The sequence below is a fragment of the Diorhabda sublineata genome, chromosome 3, assembly GCF_026230105.1.
Source record: "Diorhabda sublineata isolate icDioSubl1.1 chromosome 3, icDioSubl1.1, whole genome shotgun sequence".
Lineage (NCBI taxonomy): Eukaryota > Metazoa > Arthropoda > Insecta > Coleoptera > Chrysomelidae > Diorhabda > Diorhabda sublineata.
The window spans coordinates 23,313,906-23,341,201 of NC_079476.1; the positions used below are offsets into that span (position 1 = coordinate 23,313,906).

Here is a 27,296-nt window from a genome sequence, read left to right on the forward strand (position 1 = left end):
TTTAGAGATAATAATATATAATAAAACAATAAAATGTTATATAGTCTGCTCACACCGAATAAATTTTTACCGAAAACTAATTACTTCCCGAATTGTATTTAAAACTAAATTGAAAAATTTTCGATCTATATGAAAAAGAATCGAAGGTATAATTCAATCATATAGTAGGTTAAACATACGTGGACAGTCCGGTAAGTACTTAACGGATCCGTTGTCGATGCGATGGTGCCGTGTTTACTCAATCCGAAGAAGAATAACGAATGTGAAACCACATTAGGGCAGTGTTTAAGCGAAATCCGAAGGAGTTTGTTAGTTAATGGTAAGATATAATAAAGCATATTAGTCTTGATCAAGTGTTCGGATAGATCAAATCTTGTAAAAAGTTTAGTTTTTGATGTCAAAAATGGTTCAGTATTCAGTTTAAGTGTGTTTTATTAAAGTGGAATAATAAATAAATCATTTTATCATGTAATATTTCATAGGTAAGTGACAATTATAATTATTTATATCCTATATCTTAATCCCAAATATTGTTCGGGACAGTACAACCCTCCGCGTCTCAAGTGCTAGATAGGCGACGTCGAAGAAACTATAATAAAAGCAATTTGATTCATCCCTCTGAAAGGGAAAAAATAGTAAATCAAAATAATGATAAGTACGTGATCAGCACATGAATATCCCGGGCGAAACGCGGCACAAGTAAAAATCCACGTGGGAGGAGGAGCGCCACATCGCTGAAGTAGCTGTTGGTTCAGGTGTAGTGCAGGGTGGGAATCATAATGCCGTGAGAATGTTTATATTTGCCTGTTGTGTAAGAAGATAACTAAAAAGCTTCATTTTAACGTCAGCGAAAAAACAAATGATTGTGAATATTTATAAAAATGAAATGCAAAAAAATGATAACGAAGTGTTCAAAATTGAAACCAAAATATGGAATTGATGTACAAGTTGAGCCCCTTATTATAAATAAATAACCCTGATCACGTGTACCATGCGTGAATATATTTTGGTTTACTATTTTTCTTCGATAAATAAACTTTAAGATTTTATATTTTTAGGGGTACGAATCTGTCTTCAAGAAGAGGGATGATACCCTTTACTGCCCTGTAGGCTTCACTTGCACGCGCCTATAAGTTCGCTTATGCGTGTTCCCTCCCCTATCTATTTCCATGATATCAATATTAATTGTTATATATTTGAATTATTTAAATCGACTATATCAAAAAAACTATTATTAGGTTTAAAATGTAGTAACAATGCGTTTTATAAAATTCATAGGAGAAAACTATTTTTAGAATAATTTTTCCATCTCTCACATCTTAGACATTTTTTATTGACTTATCTTGAATAAATCACCTTCATCTATTTCAATTAAAAACATTTTAACCACGTAATTTATTAATATATACTTACCTATAATCAATATAATTTATTCAAAATAAGATATGATATGATGATAAGATATGAAAATAAACGCAAATCATCCTACCAAAAGATCCCTGATATTAGTAACTGAAATAAATAGCACTATGAACTTACTTGTAATTCAGAATCTTATTGTAAAATGTATCACTATAAATAAATTAAAACATCACTTTAAACCGATTGAATAGTGACCGGGTCGAAAACAATAAATAGTAACTTTTTTTTCTAAAATAATGTAATGATTTTCAGAGGTTAGGTCGACCTGGATGCAGATCTGAAACGCGTGCGCTCCTGAAAGTGAAAATTGACCGTGAAAAGCTCCCAAACTGAAAAAAATGTTAACGTGCATTCGATCAATTTTTCCGATTAAACAATAAGTTTAATGTGTCGAATATTGTAGCTCAAGAAAATTTTGACTTTGGTAAGAAAAAACATACAAAAAATATCTTACTCAAAATAGTATTTATATTATAAAAAATAAAGAAAAAAATTGAGTATATTTCAACACCCCAAGATTTAATATGTAATAAAATACATTGTCACTTCTACATTTAAAAAAACAAATGTTTTGAATTTCATTAGACCTTCTCATATTGTCTGGAAGATCTGCATTTTTTACCTCTTAGCAATCCTTGACGACGAAATGTTTTAATTGAATATTAATTAAAAAAACTTATTTCAATATCACTATTAAATTGCTGTTGTCTTACAAATTTTTCTCAATATTTTTACTTGATTTTCTAACGCCGCTGGTAAAAACCAGACGTACAGTAAAGTAAATATTTTCAATAAAAAACACAAGAGTCAAATCGTTCACATCTGGTTTGTACATAAAACAAATTTATAACCTCCCATTTATTAGGGGGCTTCTAAAAAATAGGTTTTTATTCCGGTAATAAATGTTTAATCACAGATAATTGAAGCTTATATTTATGGGTTATCGTTTAGTTCTATTTGAGACATGGGACATCATATTGCAGGTAGCTTGGTGCCTTGATTTTTTATGAGTTTCATTAAATCTGAAGCATTGTAGATATATACACTACATCAAATTAATTTCAGCACTGATGTCATGTTTAATTAACATGAAACCAATAGACTAGAAAAACAAAATAAAGTAGCCGTTATTGCTTTGTAGTATGAGAAAGTACTACTCAAATTTATTGTCAGATAATTCATAGTGTTTTAATTTTCTATGTTTAAGATTTCAAAATTTTTTGGTAGATTGCTATAGCTACGTCGTTTGTATTAATGCTTGATTCAATACCACTTAAGCCTGTTAATTTCGAGAAAACCCCATTAACGTTGCAATATAATGATTATGAAGAGAAATGTTAGTTTTTACTACCATCAAAATTTAATCATGATATTTGTCAATGTATCCATGGCGTTATATTTTCTTAGGGTATGTTCTGTTCTAGTACAACAGTCTGCTTTTAGAGAAAAAGCTAACATCCACAGATAAACTGAAAAGTATGATGTTTAAAGTGAAGTTAGAAGATGCGTATTCATATAACATAGTACTTAATAACAAATGATAATTAAAACACAGCTAAGAGAAATATGAATTATGAAATGAGATCACTGTACACAACATAAAATACTTGAGATCTTGTAAATACCAATATTATGGAAGACAATACACTTAAATTACGTGAAAATATTATTTGATAGTAAACCTGTAATAAGAAATTTTTTATTAATCCATTTTTCCAGATGGGTTTTAGGGTGACTTTGTATATTAGTAGCTTATTGTTGATTGTTAGTTGAGATCTTCGATCTATTAAACTATAATGAGTTTAAGTCCCAATTGCTTTCTCTTGGTTAGTATGTATGTGCAAATAAATTCCAAAGTATTTTTCATTCTCTTTTTAAATTTTGGTATTTACTTATTTTCTGAAAAGCTAAAAAGGTGTATTTCATTGTACTAGGAATGTTTTTTTGCCTTAATATTTAACAGAGGTACAGCAGAAATAATTTCACTTCCTCTTAGATTTCAATATTTTTCTTTTATCCACGTCTTACATTGTTTTTTCAGTAAAACTTCCATTTTTTTTAATAAAATTCACAATGGGTTAGTTTAGAATCAATTGAAATGTAATTAATTGTACATACAGGGTTGGGTAAAAGTATCTCGTTTATAGATACCAATTTTGAGGATATGTTGAATAATAACGTTGTTTTTTCAATGTGTCTTTCGTTTTATTAAATCAAATTCACAATTCGTTAGTTTAAAACTGATTCAAATGTAATTAATTATATATACAGAGTGGGGTAGAAGTATTTCGTTTGTAGACGCCAATTGTGAAAATATGTTAAATAATAACGTTGTTTTTTCAGTGTATCATCTGTTTTATTTACTAAAATTCACAATTCGTTAGTTCAGAATCAATTAAAATGAAAATAATTATACATACAGGGTGGGGTTAAAGTATTTCATTTATAGACGCTAATTTTCAGGATATGTTAAAAAATATCGTTGATTTTTCAGTGTATCTTCGATTTTCTTTAACGAAATTCACAATTTGTAGTACTGAGTACAACGTGGCCAGCTGTGTTCAACTACCACTCAAATCGAAATGGATAGATAAGGTTTTAAACAAAATAAAAAAACTATCACACATTAGAACTTTATTTTGAAATTTATTCAATATACAAAACTATTCAAGTGAACATATAAAAAAAATCAAAAGGTGTCCTGAAATAAAACATCTTTTTCAGTCCGCCATTATTGTCAAAAATATGGGAAGAACATCTTATATAAAAAAATTAAAACTAATTCTAAATGAAAAAAATTGTTGTTGTATATGAGTAACAAATACACATTTGACAATGAAAGCTAAAACAGTAGCAAACATGTATACAAATAAAAGCGAAAGTTACACTCAAGGCTGCCAAAACCATAAAATTTAAAATCATTCAATAGCCCAGTCAAAATAAAAATCCACCTTCGCTTAAATTCCCAATGAGCTGAAAAATAGAGATAAGTGATTCAAAGTGGCCCTTATCACAGTGGCGCATCATTATCAATTCCTTATTTACTACTATGAACTCTATATTTAACTGGACTATAAAATACTAGTCTTCCACAATGCCTCCGTTAGTCTCAAAGTTATCACATTGGACGTTTTGGCTTAGAATAAGCTCCAATATAGGAACCAGAATAATAAGATAATGCAAAAGCCACATCAAAAACATTTATATACCAATATCAACAATTCAGGCCAACCGCCCACAGTGCAACTGTTTTGAAACAAAAGTTGCAAACCAGTTGATCTTGCAAGAGTTTTGCAATCAAAATAAAACTTGTGAAGTCGAGACTGTTCGTAGCAGCACAAGAACTGTCTCAGACAGATAGAAGTTTATAGTTTTTTATCAAATGTCGATTTGACACAAATTTGAGATTTAGTTCTTGATCACTCAAGCAAACTAGTTTCATTCGAGTCACCTCGTGTGCGTCTCCCCGCTGTTATACGTTACCGAGTTAAACAAACCGATGCAAGATCAACTGGTTTGCAGCTTTTTTTTTTTTTCAAAACATTTGCATCGTGAACGGTGGGCCTTAATCTCAATAGTACGTGTGATTGATTAAAACATTTTTGGAAGACACTGTTACCAACACATTAATAAGTTTACAATTTTATTTACCTAATAAAACAATATCTATTCAATATATTAACTTTCGACAATTCAATGCTTGTAAATTACATATATTTATAAGTAAAGATATAATAAATTGTTCATAAAAATATCATTCCTGAGAAGACTTCAAAATTAAAGCATATTTTCAATTTCAACTCATATATATATATATATATATATATATATATATATATATATATATATATATATATATATATATATATATATATATATATATATATATATATATATATATATAAATGCGATGTGTTGTACAAAATCACCAAAATTAAAAATATTTTAAATATAAGCCAGTGTAATTACCCCAATACAAAGTTACACCCCTTATACCTCTATTATGATATATATAGACATTGCTGAGTGACAGTTCACCCTTCCTTTATTGGCACTTTTTTTCCACAATTTTATTATGTAATTAGTAGAGGGTTTTGGGATAAGAACTATTTCGTTAATTGGATATAAAACAATTTGACTAAAAACAAAATGGTTTTATATATATATATATATATATATATATATATATATATATATATATATATGTATATATATATATATATATATATATATATTAATAACTAAATGTAAATTTAATTAGAATTTCTCTATTGAATGAAAAAATAGTGTAGTACATTTAAACTACTAGCAATAGTGACAACCAACAATTATTGAAATCTGGTTTTTCAAGATTAATTGATAATCATGTTTCCTACTAATAAAAAAATTCTTTATTAAATAAAAGTTTATGGGCAAACAAGAATGATGTAGCATTATAATAACACTATTTGATAAAGTTTCTCTACTGTAAATAAAAATAATTAGAAGAGTGTTAAAACACTCCATTTATTGTACATTTGAACTATTATCAATGGTAACAATACAATAGTTTTTTAATTTCCGACTATTAGTATAAACTAAGTGACTATCATTGTTACTACTTTTATTTTTACTAATAGCAATTAAAAGAGAATTCGAAGGAAGGCAAAAAATAAATAAGGCATTTTGCGTCACATTAAAACAAGTTTTACTACCGTACACGAAAGTAGTTAGCAGTGCAAGTGCAATTATTGTACATTTGAACAACAGTCAATGGTTACAACCATCCATCCAACTTAAAAGGCACATAAATCTGGTGTTCTGGTTTTTTATTATCAACATTTTTCTACTGATGATTATTTTGAATACTATAGTTTTTACTAATTATTAGTAATAAGTTTGTATTCAAAATTTCGTTAATTTACATTCGTTAAATGTACATTCTAAAGATTATTGATAGAGTATGCAGTTCGGAAATTCATTTTTCAGTCAATAATACTTTGAAGCCGGTAATATTACTTTGTGGTTATGTGTCAAATTGATGTTATTTTTCGACACTTTGTAGTTTCTTTCTTTACTCATTACAATAAAGTATTTAGGAAATTTGGTGAAAATAATAACAGTTCTTTGCAATTTTGGTTATTTTGTACATAATAATATTGTATCAGAATATACAATACACCTCGTCCAAAAAACATTTAGATTACTTAGCTTACATTGTTCGTTGTACAATAGTGCATTATTTTGTGATAAATTAGTTTTGTTGAGTCAACAAAACATATATTTAAATATGTTTGTTTTATTCTTTTTTCTCTCCGTACAGTTTCTTTGAATTCTCTACGAATTCCATAAGATCCCGTGACATGGCATACGGACGGGCCATGCCATCATTTAGAAGACTATCTTCACAAAAGCAAAGGAAGATTGTGTCAATAGCAGTCTGTAAAAGAAATTAGAATGTAAAACGATACATTTGCCAAACATCACATCAAAATTAATCGAGGAAACAAAACCTGCAGTATTCAATGGATAGTAGCTTACCTCAAATGTTGAGAAACAAGTCATTGCAACAAACAGTGAAACTAAAAATACGATTAGGTATACAATGAAGGAATATTCTGTGTCTGCGCCCTGTAACAAAAATAATGAAAATTGAAGAAATTATTCTTATACATATATATTAAAATTTATACATATTTCACATTGATACTTACAGTCATAATTCCAACAGTGATCATCATAGAAATCAATATGACCAACAGATGTGCCATTCCCAAAATAAAGTCACCAACATAATTAATGGATACTATGCTAACAGCATTTTGAAAAATGATCTTAGCTGCTCTTTTACCAGATTTATAGAAGGGTTTACCATGCATAGCTAAAATGGAAAAAATATATTACATTGGCAGAATTCAGTTGTTCTACTGAAAATAAAATCTAGAAAATTCCTTTCATTTCTTGTTATCAATTCAACTACATCAGTAACATGTTTATCTTCAGTTGGTTTGAATGTATAAACAAGAATCAAAGATATGAAGGTGAAGAAATAAAGGAGGAATAAAGTACAGACAGAAAAAGGAAACAAACTATAGACGAAATATACATATTAAGGAGCTTAATATACAGAAAAATAAAGCAACAGAAAGAATTACATATTACATTTATTGATTCAAAAGCAGCATCCGATTCAATAGACAGAATAATGATATAGAATATGATATAGTATGAGAAAAATAGGAATCCCTGAAAGAATAATAGAGATAACAGAAATATATATGAAAGTGTAAGACAGAAGATTGAAATAGATGGAAGAAGATCAAAGAATTATAAACTGGTTACAGAATTAGAATATGCAAACAATATAGTAATAGTAGCAGATACATTTAAGAAAATGGGGACAAATGGATAAAGATAATTGAAGAATGGAAAATAGTATCAAAAAATGTAACAGAATGGTAGTAAACCAACAAAAAAAGAAACTTGAGGAAGATATAATAATGAAAAGACAAAGAATAAACAATGAGACTACATGGAAGTGAAACCTGGGTAATGAAAAAAATGACACAGAGTAGAATGATAGCAGCAGGGATAAAATAACTAATGGAAAAGGAAAAGCTTCCTATAGAAAACAAAATAATATAAAAATGTTCAAACTGGTACGGCACATAAAGAGAAAGGCATCACAAAACCTCATAAGAAAAGAGACAAGTAAAAAGGCACAAAAAGAGAAATGGAAACATAGTGTAACTTGGTTAGAACAAGTGGTACAGAAAGAGGAAAGAAAAAAACAATATGACAAATAAATGAAGTAGCATAAGACCTAAAAGAGTGGTAAAAATGGATAAACAAAGAAAAAGAGGAAATAGTATGAAAGAATCTATAGAAGAAGAAAGCGTTATTCAATTAAGTCTCAAAAAATGGAAGGCTCTACAATATTCTTTCTTCGAAATCCTTATTTATATATTGGTTTTTGAAATATATAATGAGATTGATAGATTGGTCACCAATACTTACCAATCAAAATATATGCATTCTTCGATAAGAACTTGAGAAAACTTTCAAGAGCCCCAATACAAGCATCCACAACAGCTTTGACAGCTTTGTTTTTAGTAAGAGATTGTAAAATAGATCGGATGATGGCAATAATAGTTATGATCAATGATCCAAATGCGACACTGCCTAAATGAAATTTGAAAGCAACCTTCGCACTTGTACCAATGGGACTGTCCAAAAAGTTCTTGTTCCTTAAACAAATGAGCAATAAGTTATTTCTCAAATTAATAATGAGACTAGAATAGACGAATTAATTAGAATTGCACTTACTTTGCCCAATACCATTTTGCTATTGCTCCAGCAATGATCATATATTGAACGCCAATAACGAACTGCGTAGCCCAGAATGCAACTATGATGTTTAAGATCAATGTAATTTGCATTACTACATTTGATTTGTAAGCTAAATATTCTGGAGCTATCTCTGTTAATATACCGGATGTATAAATCAATGATGTCGTTATTATTAATAGTACTAGTATTATTAGTTCCACTAAGAATGTCTGAAAAATATGATAAGTAAAAAAACTTCATAAGAAAAATTTTGTCAAGCAAAGTGTCAATTTGTGTGTGAGCCTATTGCAAATAGTTCCTCCAGGATTCGTTAAGATGCTCCTTGTGGTAACTTAAAGTGAGAAATTGAACAGTATTGTCACTAGTGGGTCTCCCTGACGCAAGTCTGTGTTCACAGTATAGACTGTGCCTAGAGACCTCGATAGCTTCACTAGTGGCAAATCTGGTTTATAATTCTGATTCCAAAATAAAGGGATTCTAACAAAGTGTATAAATTACTGAGAAATAAGCGGTAACTAAAATAACCAATGTTTATCGACAAGGATTTGAAAGATTTTGAATATTTATGATTTGAAGGAAAAAATTATCCAGACATCGGATATTGTTTAGCTAAAAGTGGATTATTTGGATTTTGTGATACATTTTTTCACAAATAATCTTTAACATTTGAATAATTATCATTTCTGTAGTTTCCACATACTTAATTTGATGCTGATCTATTTTGATGCTAATAAAATTACAAATTAAGTACTCAAGGAATATTAACGATTATCACAATGGGCAGTGAATTTATGAAAACAATGGAAGTAATTGTAACTGATTGTTCATCATTTCGTGATATTGACCAAAATTAGAAACCAGAAAATTTATTTACTCCTAGGTGATCTATTAAGAACTCTTCATCTTTAATTGTGACACATTTGAACCGTTTAATGCTTTTATTCAAGCTATTCCTAAGAAATTATTCAACTATGACGGTATCGGTGATATTGTGGATCGTTTTGGCCAGAATTTTGAAAATTATTTTTATTTGTGTAGTTTTTTTATCATTTTTCATTAAATTATCATTTTCAAGTTTCAGTAAAATAATACCCACTTCAAAAATGAATCGATATCCCTTATAAAGAAATACTTACAAGTACGGGAACAAATATCAGTGCAGGCATAGCAAAAGTTGCTTTAGTGGTTTCTTTAAATAATTGAATAATTAATTGAATCTTCCTGAACATAAATACAGTGATGCAGAAAAGAATCAGTAAGACAACTGTGAGGAAAATCGCAAAAAATAATAGCATTTTTTTGGAATTTGGATCTTTCTGATTCCATTTGTCAGCAGTGAAGTATCCATACCTGTAATTAAAAAGAATATTCAACACAACCAATCGAAATATCTATTGTAAACCATACTGTAATAAAAATTATGAACTATGTACAAATCCTTCATTTATGTATCTTTCAAGACTTTGGAAAATGTTCAAATTATTCTACAATGTTGTTTTGAAATATAAATTAGCTGTTGTATGGAACTTACCACATTAACCCTGTAACTATGCCACCAAAGATAAGAACACCTCCTATCATTCCCCAAACCACAGCCGCTGTAGCAACTTTAAAAAGAACCAACATTCCTATTCCAACAGCTGAAATAAAACAATGAAAAATAAATATGAGACTCTCTAAGTAGCCCGAGAAGATTGAACTGGTGGATTTAATAACTGATGAAATCGCTCAAGCATGTTCATTTGTGTTCTATAAGATTAAATTAAAGTGTAAAGACCTACAATTAATCTATGGTATATCCCAGACTGTTTAACGGTTAGGTACTAGCGACTTTGCAGATTGAGCTAGGCGACTTGCTACAACTGGTTTTAAGAAGTGTAAGTACCGTAAACTTTGTCGATGGACTGCCTCGCACTCATAGAGAAGGTACTCGGCTGTTTCCTTTATTTCCTTGAGAGCTGACGGGAGTTTCTCCAATGTTCTTTAGGTGGTACATCAGCAAAAAGCATCCAGCGTGCATACTAGTAACTCCTGTTTACATAAAATCCCCTATTTGAAATAAAAAGACTATCTGGACCCAAAATGTTCTTTCAACTCCTGTTTTCTTGATGAAAGAACCTATAGGGTCCAGTCCATCTCTTTCTTTCAAACATGGGATTTTATGTGTTACACTCTTTTAAATCTTAGTTTGAACCTATTCTTGATTGTACTTTTGCTGCCATAACCGCTTCAGTGAAATCATGTTTGCAGTGTTTGTTGACAGTCATGAATCTTGAAAAAGGCATTAACATTATGTTTTGTTGTTAATCGAAAACGATGTCAAAAAAGATTACAAAATGTTAAAATCTCTATATAGGAAGCAAAAATTTTGAGTTCTTGATGGAAAATTAGTGACTCGACGTTTTCTAATGAGGCACTTCAATCAAAGTCAACATCATGATCATTGTTTTCTAAAATTGTGAGAGCAAATAATAGTCCATGTTAAGAATTTGAGCTTTCTTTTTCAGCATGACACAAGTCGCTTTTGATTCGTGCATTTTTAGTTTAGCTGTTTACAGAATTTTTGCTTGTACATCCAGATTTAGTACTTCTGCCTCTTACAGAAAATAATAATATGGAAATATGGAAACGTTTTGACACCATTCCTGTTATTTAGAAGATAGATGGTAGATGAAAGCCATTGTTATTACAGTCTTGAATAAATACACTTGTAAAAAGTTTATGCTCCCTTCATACTTTATTTTTAATAAGTCACCATATTTTTGTAGTTTTATAGGTTTTTATGTGTGATGGAATCAATTTGAATAACCAAAAACGATTATATAAGAACAATATATTAATAAGTATTAAGAACTATATTAAAACTCACCCAGAGATAAAGCACATGCCAAAACAATCCTCCAGGCTACTTTATTCAGATATTCGGATACGCTTTTAGAGCCAACCTTTTCTGATACGCCATCTACATCTCTTGGATATCTTGATGAATCACTTTTGTCTTTGAAACATTTCCCAAATGACAGGTGGCTAAAAAAATACACAAAAATTTCAAATATTAGATCTTTCTGTTTAGTTTTTTCAATAATATGCTTACTTCATATGTTCAGTATCTCAAATTTAAAATTTTTGAAAGGTATTCTACTTATATTTACTAGAATTAGGGAATAATCTCAACAAAATACTAAAAGAGTTGCTTTAGTAGCCTCTGAGTTTCAAAATAGTAGTCTGCACGTCAAAATAGTAGCCCAATTGAAGGATCTATATTAAAAGCTTGAAATATAATTATTCCTATTGAATAATAAGTTATTAAAAATAATTTATAAACGTTTATCTTGGTTAGTTAATATTCTAACTCAGTCATAATTCAAGTACAGTTTGACAATACTTAAGTAAATATTTTAGAACTTTTGCAAATGTGTGATTAAATGTAGAGAAACTACTTAAACTTACTTAAAAAAGCATTTTTAATGTAAAAAGAGATAGTTACAGAAAAGAACTTTCTAATTTTAAAACATTTCTCAATCATAAGTGAGTGAAAAGCCGATTTAACAGTCTAAACTGATTGCTAATAATATCACTTATTTTTCACTCAATATTTCAGTTGTTTTGATAACTAATCAAGTGAATCATTCTTCAATTTCTCATTTACTATAATTTTTCTTTTTTATAGTGTGAATTTACAGATTTGTTAGAATGCACAGCAACAATCCAACTACATATATAAAAATTATATTAATAGTTAGTTATTCAACTCAATCTAGTTCTGTCTTCTTCGGGGTTTTTGTCTTTTAAATATGACTCAATCAATGAGGATTTTCTATTATTAACGAATTATTTTTAGTCTTTTTATGTTTCTGTTCATGGTGGACTTTTTTCTCAATTCTTCTGCACCTATCAACAGTCATTGTGCCATACAAATACTTTTCGTACAACATTTATTGAAAGCTATAGATAATTTTGTTCTAGCCTCTGGAAGAATATAAGGATTTGTGTGTTTTTTTATTTTAGTTTTTTTAATTTAGTAATTTAGTTTTATCCATTTCTTGAATGACAGGTTTCTTTTCTGATAGCTTTAGATCCTATTCTTTTTTTCTTTTCACTCATTATTCTTTCTGAAGCCTTTCTTGTTTTCCAAATATAAATTATGTACAACATAGACTGAATTCGATAAATGTAAAGGGTACATTATAACCTTCATTTTTGTTCAATAGGCTCTTTTTCAATCAACAACTGTTACTCATAATCTTGAGCTTAGTTTCTTTTTAGACCTCACTTCTCAATGTTACAAGTCCAGGACACTTTATTAGGCTCTTTTTCAACGAACATCTCCGCTGACCATTTTTGATTCACCAATTTCTGCACAAATATCATCATTGTGCCTTACGGATATCTTATATATCCTCTTTATCCATAACTCTAGATCAGGGTGTTCAAACGGTCGATCGCGAGTGCTTTTTGAGTAGATCTCGAGAAGAAAAAAATTTTTAATAAGTAGGTAGGTAACTAAACTACAAAAATGTATTACGTAATAAAATAACACTGCTTGCGGTAAAAGGCGGCTTTATCAAAGGAACGCGCGGCACTTGTCAAAGAAAAGCCGCGTTGTTTCTAGACTAGACTGTACTGTCTAGTTTCAGGCGGCGCGTTTGAAGGGAACATTCGAGACTTTCTTTCACGCCGATATAAATGTTGCGCCTGCATGAATTGGAGTCATTCTGAATTGTAACTTGATAGCGATACTACGTCGATACAAAGTTTATTATTAAATAGTGGAAAATGAGTGCAGTGAAGAAATCTAAAACGTATCATTTTAATAAGGATTAGGAGGAAGAATTTTTCTTTTGTATGGTGAAGGATAAGTGCATTTGTGTTATTTGTCGTGCGTCAGTTGCAATACCTAAGCGTGGTAACTTAGAGAGGCATCATAAAACGGTTCATAAAAACTATCAAAAGGATTTGATTTTCCGCCACAGAGTGAATTAAGAAAACGAAAAGTAAGTGATTTTATATCTTGTTTGAAAAAATAACAAACCATGTTCACAAGACCAGCCAAACAATCAAAAGCTGCTACGATCGCGTCATTTAAAATATCTCATATATTGGCGAAACACAAGAAACCATTCGAAGATGGATCGGTGGTGAAGGAAGCATTTATTGAAGCGGGTGAGACTTTATTTGGAGATTTTAAAAATAAAACAGAAATCATGTCTGCTATTAGAGAACTTCAGTTATCTCGTCTGACTGTCACAAGACGTATTGAAGTCATGAGTCAGGACATCGCAGATAAACTAAAACATGATATCATGGAATGTACATACTTTTCTTTACAGTTCGACGAATCCACCGATATGACAGACACTGCCCAGCTGTGTATTTTTATTCGGATGGTATTCAATGACATGTCGGCTAAGGAAGAATTTTTCACAATCATTCCTATGAAGGGGAAGACCCGTGGCGAAGATATATATGAAGTTTTCTTTAATTTTGTAAAAAACTACGAGCTACCAATATATAAATTAGTGTGCATTACAACCGATGGAGCACCAGCAATGACTGGAAACAAAAACGGTTATGTGGCATTGTGTCGAGCTAATGAAGAATTCCCTTCATTTTTTCACTCCATTGCATTATACATCAACAAGTTTTGTGTTCCAAAGTTTTAAACACGGGGGAAATTATGGGCATTGCAACAAAAATTGTGAATTCCATCCGTGCACGTAGCTTGCAACGGCGGCTCTTTCAGTTGCAGTTGGAAGCTAGGGAGTCAGCTGAACACACTGATTTAGTTCTTCACACAGACATCAGATGGTTGAGTCGCGGAAAGTTCCTATAAAGGTTTCAAGAATTATTGCCCGAAATAACAGCTTTTCTAGACGAAAGAGGTGATGACACTCAGATTTTGAAAAACGAAAAATGGCTGACTGATTTGGCATTTTTGACTGACATCACAATGCACTTAAACATCGTTAACTTGGAGCTTCAAGGTAGAGGAAAAACTATTATTGAGATGATTAGCGCAGTAAACGCATTCAAAAGTAAATTGCAACTTATGATAGATCAACTGAAAAGAAAGGATCTGAAACATTTTCCGTCTTTGAAAGCAAGGATTCCTCAGTTTAATTATGATACGTATGAGGCTGAATTATCAAATATTATGGGACAATTCGAAAAATGCATTTTTATGATTGCAGTAAATTGGAAAATATAGCATCATTTATGAGTTATCCTTTTTCATGTAAAAACATTGAGGAATTAGCTACTGAAATAGCAAGTCAGTTTAATATGAACTCATGTTCTGTTGAAAATGAGTTGGTGCAGATTATATCAGATATACATCTCAAAGCTACAGCATCTGATACAAATTTCTGGTGTTTTATATCTGAAGATAAATATCCGAATCTAAGGCAAATCGCCCTTCAACTGACGGCATTGTTTGGGTCAACTTACTTGTGCGAGTCTGCATTTTCTGAAATGAAGATAATTAAGTCAAAATATCGACTAACTGACGATTATATATCATGCTTGCGATTAGCACTCAGTGGTTACGTACCATCTTATGAGGTATGCTGAGGACATGCAGTGCCACGCTTCAACATCCAAAGCCACTCTTTAGTTAGGTTTAACACCATATGTAACTCTTTTGTTTTGTAACAACCAATATTATTACCTATATTGTGCAGAAAGCTAATATCTATATATGCTACGGTACACCCTACCTAGGTAGGTAGGGTATATCGTGTATGTACGACAACCCTGCATCACACATACTTGCAGCCTCTCAGAGTCGATCGTAAGTAGTCTAAAAATATTGAGGTAGATCGCCAGCAGTTCAAGTTTGAGCACCCCTGCTCTAGATAGTCTTTCTCTGGCTTCTGTTTGTTTTAAAAATTCTTTAGATATGATATATAATAAATAAATTGACATAAATCAAACTCACTAGTCGTAATCACATCTGCGAACGCATTTTCTAGGATAAAATAGAAGTTCTTGGAAAGTTTTGGTATCATCGGTAGTGTCAATTTGCAAGTACCTAAAAAAGATATGAGATTATTAGTTTCACATTTGGCGATTTGGTCAAGGATCAATACAGAAAAATAAAAATTACGATAGTAAAATTCACGAAATATTCAATCCAGAAAACCATAGTAGTAATTACTGGATATTGTACTGTGTAGCTTTATAGATGAATACTCAAGATCCACTGGATCACCTGCCTAACAAACGAAGAAGTTCTGAGTTATTTTGGTTGTCGTCTCAATTGATTCATAAACAGACACACAAATACTCACACATTATGGGTTTCATCTTTTCCTGTGCAAGGCCATTCTTTATATTTAGTATTGTTTTCGCCACAAACATTTCCGCATTGATCGTATCCTCTAATTCGGTCCCAGTCTGAATTCACTAAAGTATATATCAAAAATGGAAACTGAAAGAGGAAAGTAACGTAAAAGATGTATGTATAATAGCAGTATAACATTTGAAAAGCTCAATTAATGAATCCATGAAAGCTATTGTTAATTTTTATATTGTAACATACACTAATTTGAAGGAGGGATGTAATACACCCAAAATTCTTTATTTGTTTCAATTAAAAACAACAGGAAATAAAGAAAAACCATTCATCAATAATGTACCAGATCAGTTCAAATTTAAAAATAAAAAAAAAAGAGCAAGTAATTAAATAGGTTGATAGATCTAATATATTAGTAGTATTGTAATAAGTAATTAAATAAAGAATCAAAATACTTACTAGTAGTAATACTATTACTATAAATACAATGAGAAACTTTCGATCAGTTGGTCTTCTATTTTCGGGCTTTTCTGGAATTTGGATGTTTTCCAGCAAATTATGATTCGCTGGTAATTTTTTGAATACAGCCAACTGAAAACAAAAAACAATACCTCAAAAATTTCATAAAACACTTTATTTGGATCATATGCTCATTTGTTTTTATAATAGACCTTTTAAAATAGAAGAGTCAACCATTCATATGCATTAACTTAAAATTACATTATGATATGAATAACCACTTATTGGAAAAATGTATATCGAACACTAGGTATTTATTTTTTGATTCTTGTTTGAATAAAAGTTATAAGAATGAGAGAACTATAAATAGTTTGTTTGCCAAAATATTTACCAATATATGTAATGTTTTCAAAAATTGATGCCATATTGTACTGTTGAAAAACGACATGTGACGTACAGCCATAAACAATATTTAAGTAGTGATTATTTTACTCTGAGCTATTACCATATAATTTAATACTCCTTTATGGACAGTTGGTAAGGGAAAAAACGGTGCCGACAATGTTCATTTTCTCTCTTGTTCGAGACACTTTATCTATATTGCGCATGCTTGAGAATGCACAGAGCCGAGCTGGAACCTCGGAGAATAGAGAAATCGTTCCCATTCTGTCCTCCTTGGCTTCCACTTATATAAACTGTTCATATAGAAGTATTACATATATAGCTATTACTTCCATTCTTTTGACTATGAATGGTAGAGAGAAAGAAGAATATCTTATGCTTTATACGATATATAAAAGTTCAAAAACCTTTTAGAATGCGTTTGATAATTGTGTAAAAAGTTGTCCAGAACGTAAATATAGTTTGTTAAATTTACCTTGATGCTAATGTAACGCTACCTTTATTAAACACAATTTATCATATGCACAAATTGTTCTTCTCTCTACTCTCAATACTTTTGACAAAGATTACAATTCAAAATTTTTCGTTACTACATTTGTAACTTTAAGAGCCCTACTTTGAATGTTTCGCAATATTGTAAACAAATACGACCATAGGCGTAGTAATACTACCCTTGTTCGAGGGTCCGAATTAGTTTATGTACCAATCGCATGCGCACTTTCAAAATTGTCGTTCACAGTTAACTCTGTTCTAAATTTTGAATAACAGTTCTGTGTTCTTTGGTTTAGTTTTCATTGTTCACCATAAATCAACATATTAGATATGCGCATTACAACGATTCTAAATTGGTTACCACGGGATTCAGAATGGAGCGTTTATTTTACCCGCGTAGAAAGCTGTCAATGAATATAACGTAGAAAGTACAGGCCAACGATTCCGAATAAATTTATCAATATAGCGTCAATTTACGACATAACCACTGGTCAGGGTTTTGGTTTAAATGTCGAAAAATAAGCATTAAAACTATAAAAAATAAACATAAAATTTATTTATGCTTCATGGAAACCACTTGAATTTACAGTTTCCTATAATTTGGTTAACTATTAAAAATATAAATATATTAATAGGCTGTAAAATTTAGCTGGTTAACAAAGTTTGTCGTGTAGTTAGTTTATTTGAATGAATCTACTAATTGCGGGCCTATGCATTTATATTTTTATATCAACGACGTAAAAAATCATCATCGTAGTTTTTAGATTATCACCACGAGATTTAAGATGCAAAAAAATTACATGTACTATTTATTAGGTTTGAGACATTTTACTTAATATGATACATGTGCAAATGTAAATAATTTGTAATTGTATCTTTTTATCAATATTTTATATGAGTATCGAGAGACGTCGACAACTATCAATTCCAGTAAACGGGTTTTGTTGTATTAAACGCCCTTGACACACAGTTATTATTGTGTTTATGTATGTAAATTGATTACAGTACTAATTATTATCTAATATCACGGTGACAAATGAATAGGGCAAAAAACCGCAAAAGTCTTGCTATCCTATGTCCTTCCAAATAAAATAGATTATTAGTTTATCTGAAAGAACTTGTTTACCAGTATAATAAATATCTTGTTTAATTTTTTTATTGGTTGCTATATTTACACAGTAATTTGTTCGCGGTAGATAACCTATCATGTTCTGTCACCAGATTCATGCGCAGTTTGAAATGATGCGTTCGCGGTGCTAATAAAACATGTTCAGGAGTTAAAATCCTGTGTTCGTTGAGAAAAAATTTGTAATTCCCAACGTGCTCCGATTACCTCCAATGTATCCTCGGACATTGGGAAGGATTTTTAATCTGGCGCATGTGCATTCATCATTTATGTGATATTTACCGCGAAATAACCTCTAATCTAAGTGATTTTCTATGTAATTGTATTTAAAAAAACGTGCTAGTTGACTTTATACTAACAAATACCAATAATAAACCTTCGGCCAGTTAACTAAATGTATACATTTTACTCTCCTAGCTAGTTTTGAATTCAAATTATAATTTTAGATGTTTATAAATCGTTCGTGGAGGAATTTACAACAGTTAATATTCTTTATTTTTATACTTTACGAATGTTGCTATTTATATTTCTGGCGCAATAATGCAAAACTATTTATCAATCTTCAACACGAAAAGTAGTTAGTCCTTACGCCTTTTTGTTAATATGTCCAAATCTATACAAAATTTTTCTTGTGCAATAGCATTTTTTTATATTTTATTCAGGATTCTGTTAAAAATGACTCAAAAATATGGCTAGTAGTTAATCTTGAAGCACGGTAATCGCCATAGAAAATGAGTGACATTTAAAAGTAAGATACAAAAATGTAAACCTTCCACCACAGATGCTCAACAATTTATTTTACATGGCACTCAAGTGATTTATTGTTTAGTAAATATTAAAACCTTGGAACTAGTTTTTGCGTTTCCTGTTTATACGATCGAGTGGGAATTTAATTCAAATTTTTATAAATATTTGGTTACTTTGGTTATAATCGCTACAATTAAAATTGAAATCTATAAATGAAACATCCCGTATATTACCTAAATAAAACAAAATGAACTAGATAAAAATAGTATAATTCAAATTTTATGTGGCGACATTTTCATCTAAAATGAGATAAATAATGAAAAAACAGCTGTTTTGTACATTGCATCTCAATTTGTTTAATTGTCTTAATTGTTTATACAACCCGTCTTAATTAAACAAGCTCCTTTATTCCAAGTATTACGCAAGATTGTTAATAACTACGAATAGACGAAAACATTTTTGAAAAATTATATTATCTGTGTTTAATTATAGATATTATCGTAAATAAATAAATTACGTAAATTTAAATAACACAATTTTTGTATACGTAGAATTTTGGAATTACTGTTTTACTTTTTATGCTCGATCCAGATAAACGCGAAACGCCTCCTAGAGGCTCTTACACGAGACGAAAAAAGTGCTCTAGCAATTCACATTTCACACTCGATTTATTCAGTTGCTCGCTACGTCTACTACAAAATGGTCCTGATGGCTGCTTGACATAATGCAATACAACGTGAAAAAAATTGCATGCAAGTCTCTGTAAACAGTAAAAGTAAACAAATTCCTAACCTCAAATTTGATCTTATAATTTGTGCATAGTTTAACAATAAAAATAACAAAGTTTTACGAAAGTCAGCTGATCTGTTAAGCCAAAAGTTACTAGATTGTAACTTGCATGCAATAAAAGTGGCACAAAACCCATAATGTCAAGATCTTGTATGAAACAATCCTATGAACTTCATCTGCGCATGCTTTTAATAACGTTGTATTGCATCATGTCAACCCGCCTTGATTCAAGTGACGTTTATATCGAAAACTAATTCAATTGAAGATTCTTTATTTCTCTGATTTTTTCTAAAAGTCTCCATACATAATCCGACCCTGTTAGGGTCAGGTATAAATATAAGGATAGTCACTTTCTTATATAGTAAACAGTTTTGTTTGTAAAAGGCAATTGATGCAAGATTAATAATTTTTAAATTCTTAATTAATTACAAATTACAGAATCTCTTGGAGTTGGACAATATTTTGATATTTGAAACAGATTTTGTGTTTATTGTGTATTGTTATATCACCAAATTTAAATATTTGCCGGCAAAATCAAAACATAAATTAACTACAAATATATAATCTGTATTGGCAAGGAAACAACCAAGTCGATACATTTTTTTAATGTTTTGTATCAAAAATATACATGTAATTCGTAATCAATATATTTACAATGTTGCCGATAACTCAAATAAAATCATGGAAATGTATACAGTGGTCTAGACAACAAGTGCTATTTTTGGATATACGGTTGACCTTCATCGACGTTCAATTCGATTTAAAAAAAATTCACGATTAATAAAAATAAGTTTCGCAGAAATATCTCACAATCTATTAACTCAAATCCAAAAAAGAGAATCAGTATCAATATTTTGTTGATAATACTGACTATTCTTATTTTGTGAGCAGACCAACTAACTGTCAACTAAGTACAGTGATTATATGGTTATGTAGAACTTTCCGACAAGTCGTTTTTATCTGTAAAATATATTTGTTATTTTTGTTATTTAACCTGTTTTATCCCAATAAAAACTCTTAATAAACCGGTCGTTTTATTGGATTAACAACATATCTGATTGATTAATTATATTTTGAGACACGTTTACGGTTGCTAAAGTAACAAAAGCAATAGATGCTGATTGTTAATTTCCAAATATTAGAAAATTCTAGAATTGGTTTCTTAAAATTCTAGGAATCTCATGGCATCCAGATCGTATTTTAAGTTGTGATTAGAATAAGAATTTTCGTAAAATATATTGACAGTAAAAAAATGAAATGAAGTGAAAATGAAATAAAAAAATAGTCTAAGTTCTACTTACATCCTCCGGTTGGACAGCTTTACTGAGACCTTCTCCCATCGTACCTGAAATAGATGGAAACTTAATGTGTCAATCACATTGGTAAATTAATCTGTTTATGTTATCAGTGTATTACATACATGACATCTATCCGTATATTTTAGTATCCCTCGGTAAATACGTTCACACGTAACGTACATGTTGTTTAACCGCTCTTTACCCACCAATACCAAACGGCATTCCTAACAAAGCCAGTGTCTACTTCCAAGGGTCGAAACCTGGTGATTTATTGTTATGCACACATATACAAGGGAAATAGGTAAAAATGGTCATAATCTAGTATAGTATAACACTCCGTAAGAAGATATGGGCAGCTATGATCTCTCGTCCATCCTTTGCATTCACTTTGTGATCATTCTATCCTCTTCCCTTGCTTTTTTTTAATTATGATTACTCTACTTACAAAATGGCGTTCACTTTGTTATTCGCAGCAACAAAATCGTTGATAGTTTCATAACAGAGAATGTCAATTAGACCAAATTAATTACCCGACTTACGATATCTCGAAGTTTGTTTTAAATTCCAAGGTAAATTCGACCAAGAAATGTCACAGGTTAGGTTATGTTAAGTGTCATTTCGAAAAATCGGTGTTTGTTTTTATGCTTTGTAAATAATTTTTTAGTACTTGATAATGTTTAATTTTTAGTTGACATTTCTTTCATTATTTTCAGTATTTTCAAATTTAGTTGTATTTATACGAATTTGTACAAATTTGAAAATATAAATTTACATATAAGTACTTCTATTTTCCTTACTTAGATTAAGATATTTTTATAATATCTAATCCAGTTTTTTGGCCCTTTGTATCATATATATTCAAAATGTGTTGTTATCAAATAATAAACAATAATATTTGATTCGTCAATTTGTTTACCTTGACTTCAAAATAGAAAAGATTGTTGTGATCATACCTCACACTTTTTTACATAATTGTACAGGCATTAAAAATTCCATTGGACGCTTGCACTTCCTTTTCCGGTATGCTACATTAATGGAATTCATTGTAACGGAAAATATTATATAGGGAGCAAATGCTGAGTTACGTAAAACAATAAAAAATTATCCGGATGTATATCAAACAATTTTTCGTGATTTGATAAACTAAAAATGGACAATAGAAATTCCCATCCCTAATTCCTGTACAATTTTATACAAGAAGAAACAATAGTTATTTTATCGACAATTTTTGCACATTTCTTAGTTCTTTTATTTTAAACTTCATATTGTTAACTTCTTTTTGTGACTTTCATTCTAATTAATACCTCAGATAACACGAACTTAATTAGAACTCTACAATCATAAATCTTAAAATACTGTAGACCGATGCCAAACGACGACCAATGTTTAAAATATGATAGGGAAGCCATGATTCAGTTACCACTTCAAATATTTAATTCTCGAATTGTGACAGAACTGAAAACTATCGAAAAAAACGTAAATTTATTTGGTTTGGACTCTATAATATGCCGCCGATAATATAAAATTATTGAGAAAAGATTGTGTGTATAAAGAAAAGTAGAATACTTTGTTTCAACTGTACTTATGGGTTTGGCTGGTTTAATTTTAGATTCGATCCTAGTGTTCGTGTTCCAGTATTAAATTTAGGTCGAGGAAAAAGTAAAAAAGATATATACCTGTACGTTTCAGTTTAATGTAATTGCCTAAGTTCGGGTACGTCTACAACTTGGCGTAAAATTTATGATTGAAATATCAAATTAAGCATTTAAAGGTCGCCGTGAGTAAACTAGGGCAGGTTTTAATGTCGACTCCATTTTCAGCTATAAATTGGTGAAAAAATCATTTCAAGGACTGATAATTTCACGAATTAAAACATTTTCATAGAAATAAATGTATGATAAGAAATCTTTCCAAATTATCTTTGCCTTCAATCAACTGAGAATTTTTATATGGCAACACTGCTTAAATAATTATTTCGGTTTAATAATATTCCCGAATTTTTTGTAAATGTGTTAGGTACGGGGTAGGATCAAAAAATACTGCGAATTATTTTATTAAGAACAAATTAAAAGAAACTTTCTTCATCTGCTTAAATAATTATTTTAGTTTAAGAATATTTTTTGTAAAATCCAGGTAAAATCAAAAAATACTGCCAATTAGTTTCTTAAAAACATAGTAAAAGTGTCTATTTTATGACTGCAAGAATTTGTGGAAGGCTTCTTTCATCTGCTCTGGCGAGGTCTTGCAAAAAATGGTGTTTTACGAAGAAGCCAGTCATATGATAGTAAATTTGCTATCTTCCACATCAATTTTTGTCCTCTTATTTCGCATAACAGCCTTTTTTTGATAGAATATGATTATTTTATTCAATATAGTTGCCTTCGAGGGATAAAACAATCATACAGGTCACCGGCTCAACATTTCTGTTCAATGAACATCCTCATGAGGTATGAGAAAAGTAAAAAAACGCTGAGGACCAGATCGGGAGAATACGGGTAATACGGAAGCAACTCGGAGCCCAATTCATTCAATGGTGCATTGTCTTGATGAAACATAACTTTATTCTCCAAAGGGGTTTTCCTACGATTCTCCAATAACACTACGTAATAGTGTCTGTTTATGTTTTAAAGTGATGAATATTATACCATGCTCGTCCCAAAATACATATGCAATAACTTTGCCAACCAATTTTTGCGCTTTGGGATTGAAGAGCTCCAATCAGTGCTCATAATCATCAATTCGTTGTTGTTCTGGTCGAATGTAATCCCGCGCATCATCCACGTGAAACAGAGCTTTTGCATACTCAAATAATCTTCTGAGATCTGTCCAAGACGTCTCTTTGTTATATTTAGGCTCTCAGCTATCTCAACTTCAGTTTTCCGCGATCAGAAATTATTTTATGAACTTTTTTCATGTTTTTGTCGGTGACAGCATCTTTGGAGCGAATTTTGAATGAATAGAAGCAATAAAATCTGTTTTCACCATATGCAGAAAAAGAAACTGAAGAACATCAAAATTATACGTTCGACATAAAAAACTGGAACCAGAATATCCTTTTGCCGATGTTGCGCAATTGAGTAGATGTGAAAAATACTTCAAAGCAATTCTTTGAAGAAGAAGACTATTTGATATTGTATTAAGAAAATTAATCTTGGAATTAACATGACATTTGTCATATATATGACTTCAATTTACAGCAAATATTGGTGAATTGGTTGGTTTCTGGAATGATTTCTTTGATTGATAAAAATTATTTAACAATTTTGACTACACGATCATCAGCTACGAGATTTCTACAGTATGTTATTGATAGCATTTGCAAGATTCGTGTAGAGATCGTATTTGCCCTGCATCATTATTGTTTTTTTAATGTTCCTGATTTGGAACGAGTGATCAAAAACATATGTCAATTTATATCGGGAAAGACGCAGCTGAAGGCGGCAAAGTAAAGGTCGCAGACAGCATTTGAGTATTACAAAAGTTTTTATCGAACAGCAATACGAGCAATAAAAAGATAACATGGACGATTAGTAGGCAGATACAATGTGTTTAGATCGTCCTTGAATAAAACTGAAATGCAAATATAACAAACACATTTTAATTTATGTAGCAGATCTCTTATAGCCCGCCAGTACACGGCGCAATAAAACATTTATTATTTAAATTATCTAAATAAAGTTAAAGTTGGTAAGATATATCGTTAAATTAACGTATAATTATCAAGTGAACATCATTAATCATTATTAATTATCAATATTATTCAATTTTAAATTCTCAAAAGTTCTATCTTAACCTACAAGAAACTACCGTGTTTTTAGTCAGTAGAAGTTACAGCATTGTCTAGTTGTATGACTCACAATTGGAATCGTAGAATTTCTCAGACATTACGACATACTTTGAAAAGGTTCACGTTGACAAGATGGAAGCCTTCAAGTTCCTTATCGAACATATATTCACACCAAATCATTTTCCCAAATTATCTAATAAGCTTTCAACACAGAATAAGGAATTAGAAGTTTTTAAATTGATTTTTAATTGACATTTAATAATATCAACCTAAATTTACACTAGCTTCAATTATTTCGAAAAGTGCGATATTTCGTAAAAAATTCGCAACCCAGAAATAATTTACGGAGAGGTCGTGAAAAGATAGCGCCTAACAAGTAACAAGTTCACGTATACCAGATGAATATTAATACTGCATTATGCAACTGGTCGACTTTATTAAATTGCGTATTAAGGTATTAGAAATCGACTACGAAGAAGTTATAAATTTCTTTTCGATGAGTACTAATTAAGTCCTCAATTTTTTTTTAAAGCTCTGCAAAGTCCTTGTCCTTTGCTATGAAAAATAGGCTTTAATGCATTCTCAAATAAACTGAAACTTTTAGCACGCTCTATAAACATAATTTTATTTAGATGTAAAAGTTTTTTTATTTATTTCATTTTAACAATATTTTAAAATTTATATTGTTAGTACATTTTCTCAAATTATTCTATTTGACACACATATTAGAGGGTAGTGGAAAAAATGTGTTAACCGCCATTTTATGGCAGCATCCATCTTTGATTTACTATGTTACTAAACATTTAAAATTGAATTTACATAGAAATTAACCGCGTGAACAAACCAAGCGAGGTAAATTAAAACGCTTTTAAAATGGGTGGTTCCCTCAGGTTCGGAAAAATAAAAAATCTCGATAGCAGTAATATCTTTATCAAAAAGTAAGTATTTTATATCCAAATAAATATTTTAAATAATCAAAAATAACGAACTTATCAAAACAAACATGCGATAATAATTATTCTATTTGTTTCCAGCATGTACAAATAATGGTTTTTTAATTACAGTAATTCTATGAACATTAACTAGATAATTAATTTTCCACAAAAATAAACTAGAGGCCATTACAGATAAGTTTACTACAGAAGTAAATATTTTCTTTCCAATTTATAGGTCATAATATTTTTTTCCGTGCGTTTCTCAATAAAACGTCTATTAAACCCCATTCAAACTCAGACGCCTTCAATCTAAACCTCTCATTTATGTTGAATCAAATCAACTGTCTACTAGGAGTAAGAATAACGGAAGTTGGAACTTTCTATGTTAAAAAAACATATTAACAGTACACACGCTGCATTTCTACAGCTTACAATAATATCCACATATAAATTTGAAATTCAATTCTATCTCCTATTTTTACTTCGATAGCTTCATAAATTCAAAAATAGAACATAGTTGAAATAAATAGTAAAAACATAATGACGGGTTTTTACAAAAGCAACTGCAAACTACTGTGTCAATTTTTTTTTTTCAGTTAGCGAAAAAGTTAACGTTATCGAAATTATTGGAACTAATGACACAAATAGAACAGTTAGAATCAATAATATAGGAAGCTGTAAACCAATCAAGTTTTATACCTACCCAGCCCTCTTATAATCGTATTTATATGTAAATTTATTGGCAAATATAGACCGATTAGCGGTTCTTTAAATTTTAAAATAAAATCTGTACATTAAAGAAACCAGAGGCCCACTATTAAAAAAACTTGTTTTCAAAATATGACGTATGTACAAACATTAAATGGGCCATTTGTTATAAAACTTTTGATTTTTACCATTATATTGACAATTTATCAAAAATATTTATTCAGAAACGTAATAATACATTGAAATACACGCTTACTTGAATTGAAGTGATGTTTGACTTACCGGTTTTTAACCAATATCCTTTTGTGGCAAACAACTAAACACAACTATGACGCTGCTTCAGCTTTTTAGATTCGACTTCGAAACCAATTCAACTACACGTTCAACATAAACGCGCACATTCAGAACCGAACAAGCCAAGATACCAAAAACCAATACAAAGAGGGCAGCAGATGGAAATCTATTTTCGCGCTGTTGCCGGATTTTTCGGATTAGGACTGATAAATAA

At 30.3% G+C, this 27,296-nt stretch overlaps 2 protein-coding genes and 1 long non-coding RNA gene across 3 annotated transcripts in view; 1 reads left to right on the plus strand and 2 right to left on the minus strand.

Moving 5' to 3' along the window:
* Positions 1-1,688, minus strand: part of LOC130442075 (phospholipid-transporting ATPase ABCA3-like) — a 38,102-nt gene extending 36,414 nt beyond the window's left edge. Inside the window, exon 1 of the mRNA XM_056776072.1 lies at positions 1,540-1,688. The gene's annotated coding sequence lies outside the window, so the exon portion shown is untranslated. The remainder of the gene's footprint in view (positions 1-1,539) is intronic.
* Positions 68-3,769, plus strand: LOC130442079 (uncharacterized). The gene is made up of 2 exons (XR_008909666.1): positions 68-319; positions 1,675-3,769. It is a non-coding gene; the product is annotated as an uncharacterized LOC130442079 (long non-coding RNA).
* A 1,896-nt stretch (positions 3,770-5,665) lies between these two features.
* On the minus strand, positions 5,666-27,223 carry LOC130442077 (choline transporter-like protein 1). Its single transcript, XM_056776078.1, has 13 exons — positions 27,071-27,223; positions 21,362-21,405; positions 16,505-16,636; positions 16,041-16,180; positions 15,689-15,781; positions 11,621-11,778; positions 10,283-10,391; positions 9,888-10,101; positions 8,728-8,960; positions 8,419-8,648; positions 7,116-7,282; positions 6,943-7,032; positions 5,666-6,841 (listed from the first exon to the last, which is right to left on the minus strand). Exons 2-13 carry the CDS (start codon positions 21,398-21,400, stop codon positions 6,701-6,703), a joined length of 1,746 nt encoding a protein of 581 aa, XP_056632056.1. The 5' UTR covers positions 21,401-21,405; positions 27,071-27,223; the 3' UTR covers positions 5,666-6,700.
* Between the last annotated feature and the right edge of the window lie 73 nt (positions 27,224-27,296).

Coding starts and splice junctions, on each gene's coding strand:
- LOC130442077 (XM_056776078.1), bottom strand. CDS start 21,400: ATGGGAGAAGGTCTCAGTAAAGCTGTCCAACCGGAGGAT. Junction 10,102..10,282: donor ATAGTTACAGGGTTAATGTG/GTAAGTTCCATA, acceptor TTTTAATTACAG/GTATGGATACTTCACTGCTG. Junction 8,961..9,887: donor TGATATTTGTTCCCGTACTT/GTAAGTATTTCT, acceptor CATATTTTTCAG/ACATTCTTAGTGGAACTAAT.